The sequence below is a fragment of the Temnothorax nylanderi genome, unplaced genomic scaffold (genome assembly GCF_030848795.1).
Source record: "Temnothorax nylanderi isolate EJ_2023f unplaced genomic scaffold, tnyl_v1.0 TNYL_tig0118_pilon, whole genome shotgun sequence".
Lineage (NCBI taxonomy): Eukaryota > Metazoa > Arthropoda > Insecta > Hymenoptera > Formicidae > Temnothorax > Temnothorax nylanderi.
In genome coordinates, this window is record NW_027249180.1 from 25,804 (window position 1) to 40,316 (window position 14,513).

Consider the following 14,513-nt stretch of genomic DNA (forward strand, 5'->3'; position numbering starts at 1 on the left):
CAGAGCCGTATATCCCTACCTCGAACGTCCGGGCGAGAGCAGGTGAGCTCTCGACGATCTGCTCGAGAGCGGCGAGAGAGTCCCGGTCTGCCGCCTCCTGCGCTCGCACCGCGGTGGCACGCACCGGCCTCCGAGAGAGAGACTCGCGCGAGAGTTCGTTGGCCGACCGTCACCCGCACGCCCGTTTTCCCGATCGCTCTCGCATTTGCTGTTCTCCATCTGGGACGGCCACACCAGATTCTGGAAGCTGGGTCGGGAAAAGGGCACCCGGACCTGAACGTGGCGCGGGTGCGGTTCGACTCGCCTGCGTGGTTCCCGTCTCCGCCCCGTCGACCGGAGGAGAACCCGCGCGAGCATCGTGGGTTCCAGTCGAGAAATCGACCCGCGTCACCCAGCCTGCCGGCAGGTGCTAACTCGCGCGTGACTCCGGTGTTAGCTCGCAGTCATAGTCGCGCGCCCGCTCGCGCTGACCGGACGTGTTCGCCGAGCTGGCAAGAGTCGGTGGGAAACAGCGTCGCGTGATTATAGAAACTTCGAGGACTCTGGAGAATTCTGACTGCTTTAAAAAATTTGGAGCTATTTAAAATAACCGGAAGATCCACCTGGAGATTTGTCCAAAATTAAAGACCTTTTTCATGGACCAGACTTGACATTTGAATCTGCGAAAGATTCCGTTTTCTAAAGTGCGAAGATAATCAGAAGTGACCGTAAACACCTGGGAAAGTTTCGAATATTCTTTGGAGGGATCACAGTTTTCATATTTGTGATATTTTGGAAAATCCTGGATACTTGCCTACAGCGCGAGGAGGATAAGAAGTAGCCATACAGGCTTGGAAAAAATTAGACACCTGGACGGACTAGTTTAGAAATCCGAATCCACTGAATCTTTCACTTGAAATTTAAAGAAGGTCGAGAATAACTGAAGCCCATCTCGCTTAGAAGGTTTCCGACAGTAGTTTGGAAGACTCTGAGATTCCCCTGGACTCTCGTCTGGAGTACGAGGAAGATCAGCCGTTCAACCGACGCGGAGCGGAAGTACCGTTGTCTCTGGTCGTGCTGGAGACTCGCGGATAAACGGCCTTGACGGCGCGAGCCTCAGCGAGTCTCGACTGGTCCGAACTAGGACAGCGAAGCGTGTGCTCCGATACATGGACGGGAGGATCGAACGAAATCTGCATCTTCTTCCAGGACGGAGAGGACTTCCCTGAACGGCGACCGGTCGACCTGAGGCTTTTGGTTTTACGGCGTTACGCGGCTGCAGCGAAATCCGGTTTTGCATGGGTGTATATGTAAGTGAACCGTAATCCGTAAGTACCGTAATGTCGCGGGGACTACTCCTGCGTTCCCGTGAGGCAACGTTTAGCGCTGTTGAACTCTCTTCGCAGATGACTTCGAGATAACGCGTGCTACGTATTTAGATTTGCGTTTTAAACAGTTAAAAATATTAAGCTGTACGAAGAAAGTTTCGCATAAAATAGTATTCGTTGTTTTTTTTTTTTCACAGTATAATGTTAGAAATTTGATTAGCAAATTTAAATAATTCGAAGTTCAAAACTTGAAGGTCGACTCCACGCTGACACCGACTCGCCTTTCGACGATGACTCGAAAGTTAGTAAAATCGGCTAGCTGTAACGGAGAACCGCGGTTTCTAACGTACGATCCGGTTTTGCGTGCAAATCTAATAGCTGCTACTTTTCACTCGTTAATGAGCGGCGCGAACGTTCATGCGTGTAAATGGGAAAATACACGCTTACGTGCGTATTTCCGCGTCGAAGATCGAGATAAAAGATTGTAAAATCGATATCCGAAATGCTTATTGCCCGTATGACTGGCGAATTCTTCTCGGATATTAATTTAATCCAGCATCATCGGCACACTTAATCTCTCGTAAATTCAGCTCAACATATGGCGGTCTCAGGTTTTACTCGGATTAAAGATGCAACTTGCGTTTAATTTAACTCGAAGTATCACGTTCGGACAATTAATTAACATTATAAATTTAACGCATAACGTGCCGCAATGAAAATGTATGAGATGTAAAACGGACATCACGCGTTTTCTACAAGTTCAATTAAATAGAGAATAAATTTTTGGGAAAGCTTCTTCGATTGTTCGCGAATTTTCTTACGTTCACCAATATAAGTATCTTCGTTCGCGATTTACGCTTTACGCTCGGTCGATCGGCACTGTCATTCGTCCGCGGTCCGTCGTGAATGAAACGGAATCGCAGTATCGCGAATTGCATTTTGCAGCGTGGCGAGTCGACCTTGCGCGGGTCAGTTCCACGCATGAGACTCGGATCTCTCTCCGCGTATCACCTTGAACGTCAACCGTCCGCGCGAATGCGCTCGCGAAGATAAGACGGACGCTACGACGCGGTTCATGGCCGATAACGAGACGAGGTTAAAGCGACTTTTAAGCGCGTTGTCCGCAACAATGGAAACGTTTGCGACGTCAAGCGCGAAATAAAAACATCGCAGCTCAGAAAACACGAGAAGGATTGATTTCTTGAATTTAAATAAATAATTCCAGGGATCAGTTAAGTCTAAACACGGTACTTTCTTATTTTATATGAATTTTCACTGCTCTTATTATTTTTGTCTTACTTTTAATTTCTCTTAGGAGAAAGTGACGGTTGATTAATTAATCATCTTATTAAATTTTACATACTTTTGTATTTTAAAAAGTCTTTTTAGATATTTTTAAGTTTCCTCGGACAGTTTATTTTCAACGGTTTATCTGTTGATTCTAACAGTAAGACCAGTATAAGATCTAAAATCTATAACATTAAATCCATTTTCAAGTGAAATTAGAAGAAGGAAGTTTTTGTCGACTTTCTCGAGACCGATACATTTGACTTGACGCGTGTCTAAAATCACCGATCCGACAATAAAGATGTAACGGCTATAAATCCGTGGCTTTCTAATGTTTGCTCACACGAATTTGCTTACTTTGATTTACGGCAAAAATGCGCGAGATAGCGGGAGGAAGCTGCTTAGTCGGAAGCGAGAGATGCGCCAAACGTTGCTCGTAATTACGGTGGGCAATGAACCGACTATTAAAACAATATGTCAGCGGTGATTTGATCGACGATCAAGGAGAGGAAATCCTCGCGTGATCGCACACCGATGCGAAGAGTTCATTGCCATAATTACCCGACACTTCGTTAAAGACTCCACTTACAAAATTTACTTTATTAACGCACTGTTACCTTGCGTTAGCTTGTTTCGTTCGCGCTCCGAATTCTATTAAAAATCCGCCTGGGCGCACCGTATGAATACATTTTTTTCTTTTTCGCTTTTCGTCCTTCACCCGGTTGAGCGGAAAGCGTGTCGTTGGCGCGTATCGCAACGGGATACACGTCACAGGGAAAGGATTCGCGTGGACGGGCATTTTTTCCGGGGTGGTGCCCATCGGTGACCAGTGACATCGCGCTGTCGCGGCTATCTGTCATTCCTTTCCGTCACGATACATTTTCATACCTTCGTAAAGATCCGAGATGTCACTCAGGCTCACGCAATACTCTGATCAAGAAGTCAATAAGACTGCGGCAGACTGTGAAATCACAGTTGCGTTTTCTCCTGTCAGTTTTGATGAGAACAAGATGAGACATATATATATTTCTCTCGAGTAAAAGAAATCTAGATTAAAACAAAAAGGATTCTTCAAGAAGACAAAAATTTAATGAGTTTGTAATACAAATTGTGACGATTGGTAAGATAGTAATCGTGAGAAGCTGATTGATCCGTATTTAGACGCGAGAACGGTGCGAGAACGAGAGATTTCGCGGCGCGAATTTCTCCTCTCGACCGGCACGGAAATTAGAGTACGCGTGTGGCCATCGTTTAAATCATTTAAAGTATCTAAACCACTTTCCCGCGTGCAGGCCAAGCGACACGAGATTTGTCACTTTTATCGCTCTGTAGAGACTAGATCTTCTCTTACGCGATCGTGCGCTCCTCTTTCGCTTCCTTCTTTCATCACGCGACCCAATTACGCCACAGGCCAAGCACATCGCACGCGAATTTGCATAACTACGACGTACAAGTGTATTTCCGCAATGCTAAGACGCACGGTAGAGCAAGAACTAATCTCTTGATCACTCATCCAATCCTTTTCTCCGTTTCTTTCGAAACAAAATATTTCGGTATAATAAATTTTATTAATTTTAGACAAATTGTATTATAAATATTTTTAATATTTCTGTAATTGTAATGTTAATTAATTAATGACAATTGATCAAACAATTATGATGCTAAATATGGCTAAATAAAAATTCGTGTTTAATAATGTTACATTCAATCGATGCTGGATGCTTCTACATTTTTCGATTAACCGATAAAATCAGTTTTATTTGTTTCGCACGAAAAGATATTCCAAAATGTGTCCTAAAAAAGAACTCCCTTTTGTCGAGTGCATTTCATGTCGAGTTAATCGCACGCTCGAGTGTGGTATCTTGCGCTGTATCAACAACGCGGTTTCACCTCGATGAAACGAGAGCGATTGGGAAGCGACGGACGCGGCGCGCGATTTCCACGCGTACCTACCTGGAATTACGCGGAAAGGGAGTTATAAGCCTGGTAGCTTACGGTATAGCGTGTCAGCGGGTTACCGGTCTAACAAAATGTAAAATAATCCGGTTTCTCGACTGGCGACGTGCTAGTTAAAGTTGTCCCGCCTGGGGTTCTGCAAAGACCTGCGACACGTGTTTTGGACCATATAGATTCAATTTGCTTTTCCTGTGTCGATGGAGCGATCGATAAGAAGTCGACGTCCGCCACTGCTTCGCGCAAATCGTTATAATCAATATTATATTATTTCTAGCCGTTAGAACAGATTAATGCGGAACATATTTTATCAATATTGCGCGAAGCCAATTAATTACGTTTTCCTTTCACGATCTTTCCGCTTTACTTAAATCGTAAAACATCATTGTTTAATTAATTAATTAATTAATTTAAGATAGTCTGTAAAATGAGGAATTGATGATAGGAATACAGGTATGTTTTTTCATAAGTTCATTATAAATCAATATATTACATATAAAAAAAAAGATTTAATTGTTTCTGTGAATTAAGCGAAGATAATCGGTAATATTTTATATTTTCTCACTTCTCTCATTTTTGTCGTTCCCAGACCCTAAACTTTATTACCTATTCCGCGCTCGCTCTGTAAAGAAAGAAATAAATTCCTTCTCCTGACCTTCGCAAAAATTATATAGAAGCATTAATCGCAACCTGCGCGCTTCCACTTTCCTCCGCCTTATTACGAACCGCTTACATATGCAAGGTTATCTAAATAACCGCATCCTCCCGCGACAATAGTAGCGTTCTTGCGACGTTCGCCGAATTATCGGCATTTTCCTCCTTCTTTCTTGGAATAAACTTTTCCGGTGAACGAGGTCAATCCCAGACTTTTGCGCAACTGTAGATAATCGCTATTAGGCAACGGGGATTATCGCAAGTCCGCGGGCATAGTGTTCGGCAAACGCAATCGATTGCGGTATCTCGAGGAAACGAGCCAGAGAGATAGGGAGAATGAGAGAAGAGTGAGGGAAAAAGAGAGAGAGAGAGAGAAAGGAGGTTCGGGCGCTTTTATTACTCGCTCAATAAGGAAGAGGCGATCGCTTCCGCGACAGGTCCCACGGCTACAATCAGGATCATTTCGATCTAATGGATCTGCGGATAAACGCCGATCGGTTCTAATCGCTCTTGCATTTGTCCCGGTATGCAGCAGGAGACCGGCAAGCCTCCACCTCCTAATGTCACCCCGAAGATGGCCAGGGATCGTGCCGGGTCGGACTACTCAGGCCACATGAGCGACACCACCACGTGCAGCTGCGTCGCGAGCTCCATCGACAAGGTAAGAGGATGGACTTCATGCACCCAAATATTTATTAACCATAATTGGTTATTAGACATCGTGTCAAGAGAAAATTTGCAAAAGTTTACTTTTAAACCAACCTTTTAAAGAAAGAAAAGCGTCATAAATGACATCAAAAGTTTCCTTGATTTTATTCGACAATTTTACTTCTTTTTCTCAAAATATTAAGGCAGGACTTGCTTCTGGATTGTATAAACAAGATCTAAGAGATTTTTTTGTTTTGACTATTTTATTTATTCTTGAGAATTTATTTATAAAATGTACATGTATACTCAACATTAAATTATCTTATAAAATCTTAATTGGCGAGAGAGAGAGAAATACTTCTTTCTAAAGTTTAAAAAAGATATTACAAATGCAACACATTATTAAATATTAAAGGATTAAATTTAAACAAATACTTTGAGTTAAATAATATTTTGTTATTTTTAACTACCATGTATTTAGAAATTTATTATTTTAATTTCATTGGTTTAGTTAAATTAACGACATATTGAGTAGGAGCAGTAGCGATTTATAGAAATGATTAAAAATGACTCAAATTAAGTATAATTTGACACTATGAATTTAACCCAGTGAATTATCTGTCTTTCTCTTCTCGTGCATTTTTGAATGCTAAAGACGTCACTAAAACCCATTGCAGTGCTCGTTACGCGGCTGCGGCATGTTCCAAGAGCCGTTCTTTCTGCATCCGCCGGGCTCTCGGCCGCGGGACGGTATCTACATAAATCCCATGAGTGCGTACATCGGCGAGTCGCCCAAGCCCAAGGACACGGCCGAGTCCTTCTACCTGCACAGCCCGCACGATCTCGTCTACACCAGGATCACGCGGCTGTTCGGCGACGCCGAGAAGCCGCGGAACGGCGTCGCGGCGGAGCAGCGCCATACGCCGGAGAGGAAAGACGAGACTCTGACTGGTAAGTAGCACGTCCCAGATACTTCATCGCTACATTATAACGCGCGCTATACACGGTGTCCAGAAGGTATCCTGTCGTTGATCGTCGAAAGTGAAGGGGTTTTAACCAAATAGCGATTATTCGAAGTGACAAGTCACCGGATTTACAATATTAATTCGTAGATGAAACAAATGGTGAGCATTCTTAGGATCTTAACTCAAGGCATGGCTATTTAAATTAAAGTGTGAAATACGAGAGTTCAAAGATATATCGGAAAGATACCCCGAGCAAACAACTCGAATTTAAGAAAAGATGAATTCCATTAATTGAATTATTTATGGCTGTAAATTAAAGTGATAATTCTGAGACACCCTATTTACTCCGTCGGTTCTCGACAACCACTGTGGCTCCAGGGCGACCTCGATTCGCATCCGATGTTCGGTATCGTCTCTCTTTCGCTCTTCTCAATGATATTTACAAAGATCGAGCAAATGGAACCATTTGTCATGAAGCATTGCTTCCGCTTCATGTATCGATTCGCATCCATAAGAGATTAGGGTATATATATTTTTCTGGCAAATGTTAATTAATGATTAAATAAAAATCGCGCGTAAGTCGACGTCTGCTGCACAAGATCTAAGAGAATTTTAATCGTAATTGCCCTGCTTATTCGTTTTACTTTGCAACAGTAAGTTTAATCGTTCGTTTTACGAACGACACGTGACTAGTGCATGATAGACTGTCGCAAGATTGATCTCGAAGAAAGAGAGATACTTGGATAATTGTCAAGGGAGCGAAAAAAGCCACACACGTCGCGAACAACACGCGCGCTCTGCGAAACCGGGTTAAAGACTCGCGCGCGATTTACCGCGGATACCGTTAAGCCGTTACTGTGCACTGGCTCTTAATAAGCAAGAGCAATAAAAACAGCGATCGATGGATCGAGCGAGTTCCAGCGAAACGCGTAAAAGTCGCCGACACAGCGCGAGAATCGAAATAAAAAAGAAATTTAAAATTTTATAAAAAGTCGAACTCCGATCTCTCTCTCGCGCGCGGCGCTATAGAAATGATAAATTTCTACAAAGCTGTCGGCAACTTTTACTAGTCGCAAGTTTGCGAATCGTTAGTTTGAGTTTAGCTCAAGATGTTTTCTGGAAAACTTCTCGAGCGTGATGTTTTCTTGTGGAAGGCAGTTTTCTCGTGTGCGATACGTAATATTCCGAGCGGGGCTTTGGCTTTCAGTGAAAGTGGACGTGCACATCAACAACGGCGGCGGATTCGTCGGCCGGCCGCATACCGGCAACGGACATGCGGCGCGCTCCGAGATCGCGAGGGAGTCCTCGGATCATGCTTATGAGCAGATCTGCGTGAGACAGGAGGAAACGAGCAGCGTGAGTTCGTCGTCGCGCAAGAAGCCGGCGGACAATGCCTCCGACAGCAGGTAACGCGATTCGAGCAATTTCGCGAGCGAGATCAAAAGGGTTTAGTCCAAAACATCTGACCTAATCTCCTAAAATTGGAAGAATTAATTTAAATTTAATTCTCTCAATTATAAAAAATCAATTTTCCCAAGTTTTTAAAAAAGAAATTCATTGTAAAGCTTTTAACTGAATCAATCGTTCCAAAACGGATACGCGTCCTAAAACGTAAAATAATATAAAAAATAATATATAAAAATTGTAGAATAAAAGAAACTTTTCAGAAAAGATACGGATCATATGTGTTTATTAGACATCTTGTTTTATAAAAGTTAAGTCACGTGTAAAAATTTGTCTGGCAAAATGAATTTGTTAACTCAAGTAGACATTAAAGTCGTTCTCGCGATACCACGAATTACACGTCAAGCTTCTAAAAAGAGATTCTTGATGAGCGCAGCACAACAAAATATCAGGCACTATAAAAGCGACCACGAAGGTAAGCAATATCAAGCGACGTATCAACAAGTGGAACAGTGTGTAATCCTGTTACGATCGAAATTGTCTTTATAATCGTTAAGAGATGACTGTTCGTGGGCGCGTTCGGGGAACAGCATCGTATCGCTATTTTTCTCGCCCGTCATTTATCTCGCAGATAAGCGATCGCGCGCCAGGTACTTAATCGCGCGTAGATTAAACTTAACTCGATTCGTGGATTCGCGAAACACATCGATAGAACCGTCTCTGACCGTTTCAGTCGTTTCAGTCGTTCTCGCAAAACCGACAGGCGATACAGTCGATCCAGCAGCGCCAGCGAATCGTCGAACATGAGCAGCGAGGTCCACGGTCTCTCCTCGACGACGTCCACTCCGTCCTTATCGCGGCACAGTAGCAGCGAACGGATCGGCAAGCCGGGAATCAAGACAAATGCGGAAGCACCACACGGTACGTCGAAAGTAGCCGGAAATCTCTGCAGGATGGCCACAGTGTCTATGATCAAAGAGTCGTACGCGCAAAGTATCGCGTATGCACAAATTATGTACCGTAACGAGTCATTATTAATGACTTTAAATAACCGAAGTGAAATATCTTTTCAACTTTTATTATGTGTGATCTATTGGATAATAAGATTAATAAGTATAAAATATATATAAATCATCGTGTGAGAAGAAAAGAAATCGTTTCAACAAGAGAGAATAAAAAATCGGAATGTATTATTCATAAAGACAATTATACGAGGTAGAAAACAAAGAACGGTTTTCTAGTGTGCGTTCGTTTACCTTTTGTTATTACTACATTCTACGATTGTGTGTGATTGTGTGCCCGTGTCCAATGAGTAATGGAGTTGGAAACAACTTGTCTTTATTCGTCATCAAGTTAACACGATGCAAATCGGCGCTGACAATTTTTCGACAAAAAGTGACAGGGCATTATATAGTGGCTATCCTGCGGAGTCTCGAATAAATACGATGACGAGAACGGCCGCGATTGACCGGTATACGCGATTCTGTTTCGGTTCGCAGAGAGGAAGGACTCGTCCGGCGCGCAGGTGGAAAGTGAAAAGGAGATCCGTACAAATGGCAACGGCGGACCTAGGTAAGTAGGGCGAATCGATACCGGATCGAGACTTGAGTTAAAGCCGCGCCAATAAGAGAAGAAAGCTCGATCGAAAGTCGATCGAACGGCGGAGCTGCTCGCTACTTCGCGCGATTCGATTCGCTTCTTTCCTTCTCGCCATTGACTTTGTTCTCCAATGATCTCCGAAGCATTTCCTTTGAGATATCATGCGGATAGGGCATATTTTGTAAAGGCCGTTTTCTCGCTAGTAATCATCTCCGGCTATTAATATATTAATGTAAAACGAACGTGAATAATCGCAACGATAATCCGAATCGTACGATTCGTTCAGGCGAGCGCGAACGGATTAAAGTCGATTAGCATTAACCCCAGACACAGTGACCTTAGATAAAAAGAGACTCTAAAAGATCCTTGAATGAAGGAATTACTTTCGAAACAAGATGTCTATCCGCGTCGGCACCTCCATCAATTTTATTATCTTATAACCGTTTAACTTTCCACATATTTTCGCTCGTTTACATTTACTATCATTGTCTGCAATTAGGTGCAATTAGGTGTTTGCAAACTATTACCATGATTGTTCTCTATGATTTTTACTTTCACTTGTCTTCATAAAATTGATCAACGTTATCTAATCCCTTAATTATTTAATAGACGAGATTTTTATTACTACTATTTATTTTTATCAAACGCTGCAATCGATTACTATGATACGGAATGATAAAACTTAACTTCACCAATTTTCCGTAATTTTCTTTGTCAGAAAGATGATTTACTTTCATTAGTACATGGGACCAATAAAAACGTTTATACAATCAAACTTTATCATTCGCGCTCGAGCAACGAATATTTATCAATACTCTTTTAATCAATATTATTTAACAACAACATTTTTACGGTATTAATTTATTTTTCTAACATTTATATTCTTTGAATGATATTTTTCACGTCACATTAAAAACAAGATGTTTATTCCATAGTCTCTTGAAACCACCGCCACCGCCGCCGCCGCCGCCGCCGGACGACGACGTAGTGGTCGTCCTGGTGAACGCAAAGCCGAACGCAGACGCCGACAAGAAAGATGCGCGAGGAAACAGCCAGGACGTAAGGACCGAGTCTTTTGGTGAGAAATTGCGCTTGACGCCCATTTCCTCTTCGATATCCTCTCGTTCCCTTGCGAAATTGCCACGTGAAAGTTGCAGCTCGACTTTGAGCAGAAATGCGTGCACGCACATTCACCTGACATTTTCCACGCGCGTTCACTGCGAAAAATGCTTTCAATCCGAATCGGGCGTTTCTCCTGCAATTACAGCTTCGAAAGATCTCTTGGAAAGATCGAAGAAAAATCCGCTACTTCTCGCGCGCGTGCTATGTAAACGCAGTCATTGAAATTATGTTTATGTCTTTTACATTACTCCACGATGGATATAAAAGGACATTTTCTTAATATATAATAACCGTAATTTCACGTTATTCGCAACAATCGTGAAAAGAGATCGCGTCGCGCATCGACGATTTTATGACCGATCGATAAGCATCTTACGACTACCGGTCAACGCGAAGACCATCGTGCTCCCAATCACTTCCTCGACAAATTTTACTTAACGAGTCGATCTGTCTTAATGGCGCTAGTTACGAAGTATCTCCCCAGATTCGGAGTTTGTCTTCGACATTTAATATACTTCCGTAACTTAATTATCTCCGCTGTAATTAGTTGATTTTTGTCGGAGAGAAAGATCAACTCTGAATTCGTTCAAGTCCCCACCGGACTATAACCAGGAAATGCGATAACTCCGTTATATACAATTCGCTATTACCGTATTCTTTTTTTATCGCTGCGGTAATTGCCTCGACGGCCGTGTTACGCTCGTGCGAATTACGCTTACATTTTCGGGGCGCGTGCCTCCCGACTCTTCGATACAAACGTGAAGGCAATTAGCTGAATCGACTGTGATCAGCAATTACAGTTAAAATCGGGTGAAATTAATTCGTATGATGTTAATCAGCGCCACAAGTCTAATTAGGCCGGCTCGACTCGCGATCGGACGAAGGCGCGGGTAAGGAGGAAGGGTGTGGGGGATGAGAGGGTGGGAGGGAGGCGCGGGCTCCCCGTCGCGTCGCGATCTCGATTTGGGCTGCAAACGCGTATACTTCGGCATTTAATTAAACTGTTAGCGGATCATGCTCAGCGGAGGTGGCCTCACTTACTAGACCATGGCGCTCACCGGGCATATAATATACTTACCTAGATTTCACTTGCCCCTCGGTAACGACCGTCATCCAATGCTAGAGGATATAACGAGAGAAGCCCTCTCTCCTCTTACTCCACCTTCTCTCTATCTCCCCCCGTCTATCTCCGTCTCTTTCTCTTTCTCTAACGCTGGCTGGTCGGTTTCGGAACAGCGGCCAACAAGTCCGACGCATCATCCTCCGGCGAGCATCCGCAACAGCCGGAAGTGCCGGCTCCCGCCAGTGCGCCGGCGGACGCGGACGAAATTAAAGCGAGCCAGGCGTCCCACCTGGTAAACAGGCACATGGTGCTGCCGTTCATACCGCCAAAGTTCGCCAACGCGGACTCCAACACCCTGCTCAAGCCATCGGAGTACCTGAAGAGTATCTGCAAGGTGTCAGCTAAAAACAGCCTGTCGAAGGCGAGGTCAGTGACCCTTCCTATTACATACTTATTACATATAGTGTTTACTTCTATCTGTTTCGTAACCTTTCGCGTATAAAGTATGTCGCGATTGTCGTGTTGTTGAAGTGGCGAACATTCTTCTATTGTTCGTTTAATTAAATCAATTTCAAATTGACGATTTGAATATTCAAGACATATATAGTGCACTTCAGGGATGTCTGGAATATATGGAACGAGCGAATAACGCGAAATAAGGATTGCTTTGTGTGCTTCATCTGCTTAGATTACTTAGAAAGTGGTGATTTAAAATCTGTTTGAAGTGTTTCATTTATAGTGTTTGTACGATTACTTTATACTGTAGGCGCGCAACATTTTATAGCATGTTGCATGCAATTTAAATCACGAAAAGTAGTTTGATAAACATCTAACACTTTGAAGTCTGTTATTTATCGTTAACATCTATGATTTATCAATTCAATCTTCGCGCACATGAAATAATATCGACAATCACTTTCGTAATGATCGCTAAAATCAGCTTTACGGCTGATGTAACAGGTGTCACCAGTTAAAGCCTTTCAGCTATGCGGCGAAATGTAAACTCATGCGTGTGCATTTGACCTACCGATTACATGCGCAGAAATGTAAGAAATCAATTTAACATGATTGACGTTTTTCTTGCGAAGAAATACTTCTTACTGAGAAGGCATTTTCCCTTCGAAATAATTAAAATTTGACAAAAATCTTTCTCAAACAGAAATTAATATATGAAACGTTTCAAATCTTCCAATACATTTATTTATATATGCTTTTATATGAATATAATTAAAAATATATGTTTATTAATATACATATTTAACAAACGCTCAACAAAATAAACGTAATGATTCTCTAAAAGGTATAAAACAAATGTTATTCAAATATAAATAAATCTATCTTCGAGCCGCGCTATTACCAAATTTTCCGCTCGCGTGACAATGCGAAAATCGCGCTCGCAGGTCAGTGGACAACTTGGACATTCAGAGCCGGAATACGGAGCAGGGTGAGGAGGAGGAGGAGGAGGAGGAGGAGGAGGCGGACGAGGAGGAGGGGGCGCGAAGGAGCAGCGAGGAGGCCAAGGGGTCTCCTACGGGCCCCCCGCCACCGCCCCTGTCTCCCTTGCAGCAACGTGCACGGGGAGGGAATCAGGCCCCGGGTAACGCCGGCACCGGCAACGAGACCGAAAGCTCCAAGAGCTCCCCGCAACAACCCTTGGCCACAATCAGCATCCAGGACCTCACAAGTATCCAGCTACGACGGACCAGCACGAAGATGAACGCCACCAAGACGTTCTCCGCTCCGCCTCCTCGCAGCGTGTCCATGACTAACGGTAAGCTGGTCCGCGACACACATGCACGTATAATTTCACGCTTTTGTACGGACTCGAGCGTACACTGTTAAATATTAAAGGATGCAATTTTAAGTAATACCTTGAGTTAAATAACATTTTGTTATTTTGAATTACTATGTGTGTGCCGGAATTTATTATTTTAACCATTAGTTTAGTTAAATTAACATTGTTTTAGTTAAATTATCGACTTATTGAGTGGGAGCAGTGGTGACCTACAGAAATGGTTAAAAATGATTCAAATTGAGTATAATTCGACACTACGAATTTAACAGTGTAAAGATTCAGAGTTCATTATCCTTATCCGAGAAATTCCTTGTTTGTAACTATAATCTACGTTACATTAGCGTATATTTATTCTGAGGTCATTTCTACTATGTCGTTACGCATGCTACACGAAATTTATACGATCATATTACCTTGCTATAAAGTTTAAAAATAGAATCATGGACAAATTCAAATAAGACTGTATCGATCTCAGTCTCGGAGCCATTCTTCGTGCAAAAGACGGACCTAATCGCCGAATTGAAGCGCACAAAGGATATACCTGGTATCAAAAAGCTAAAGGTGGAGAGGGCGCAGGTCGAGAAGACTCAGGAACAGAACCTCATGTCGGAAATTAGCAAAGCGTTCAGCGTTACAAATTTCGTTGATCAAGTAAGAGCATTTTATTTGTCATTCTTCTTGAAAAATATACGTACAATCATATACAAGAAATTATA

The 14,513-nt window shown here is 42.8% G+C and overlaps 1 protein-coding gene across 6 annotated transcripts in view; it reads left to right on the forward strand.

The window, feature by feature from the left end:
* Positions 1–14,513, forward strand: part of F (espin protein forked) — a 17,722-nt gene continuing 3,209 nt past the window's right edge. For 2 of the 6 annotated variants that reach the window (XR_011719063.1, XM_071712970.1), the window contains exons 1-10: positions 1–1,289; positions 5,734–5,862; positions 6,527–6,800; positions 8,022–8,220; positions 8,952–9,139; positions 9,718–9,790; positions 10,753–10,895; positions 12,176–12,428; positions 13,403–13,773; positions 14,273–14,448. Coding sequence is in view for 5 of the 6 variants with exons in the window: in XM_071712970.1 (XP_071569071.1) it covers positions 1,278–1,289; positions 5,734–5,862; positions 6,527–6,800; positions 8,022–8,220; positions 8,952–9,139; positions 9,718–9,790; positions 10,753–10,895; positions 12,176–12,428; positions 13,403–13,773; positions 14,273–14,448 (1,818 nt within the window). In the remaining variant the exon portion in view is untranslated. Of the gene's footprint in view, positions 1,290–5,009; positions 5,863–6,526; positions 6,801–8,021; positions 8,221–8,951; positions 9,140–9,717; positions 9,791–10,752; positions 10,896–12,175; positions 12,429–13,402; positions 13,774–14,272; positions 14,449–14,513 lie in introns of those variants that run through there. The other 4 variants (XM_071712971.1, XM_071712974.1, XM_071712973.1 and 1 more) reach the window with 4 other exon arrangements.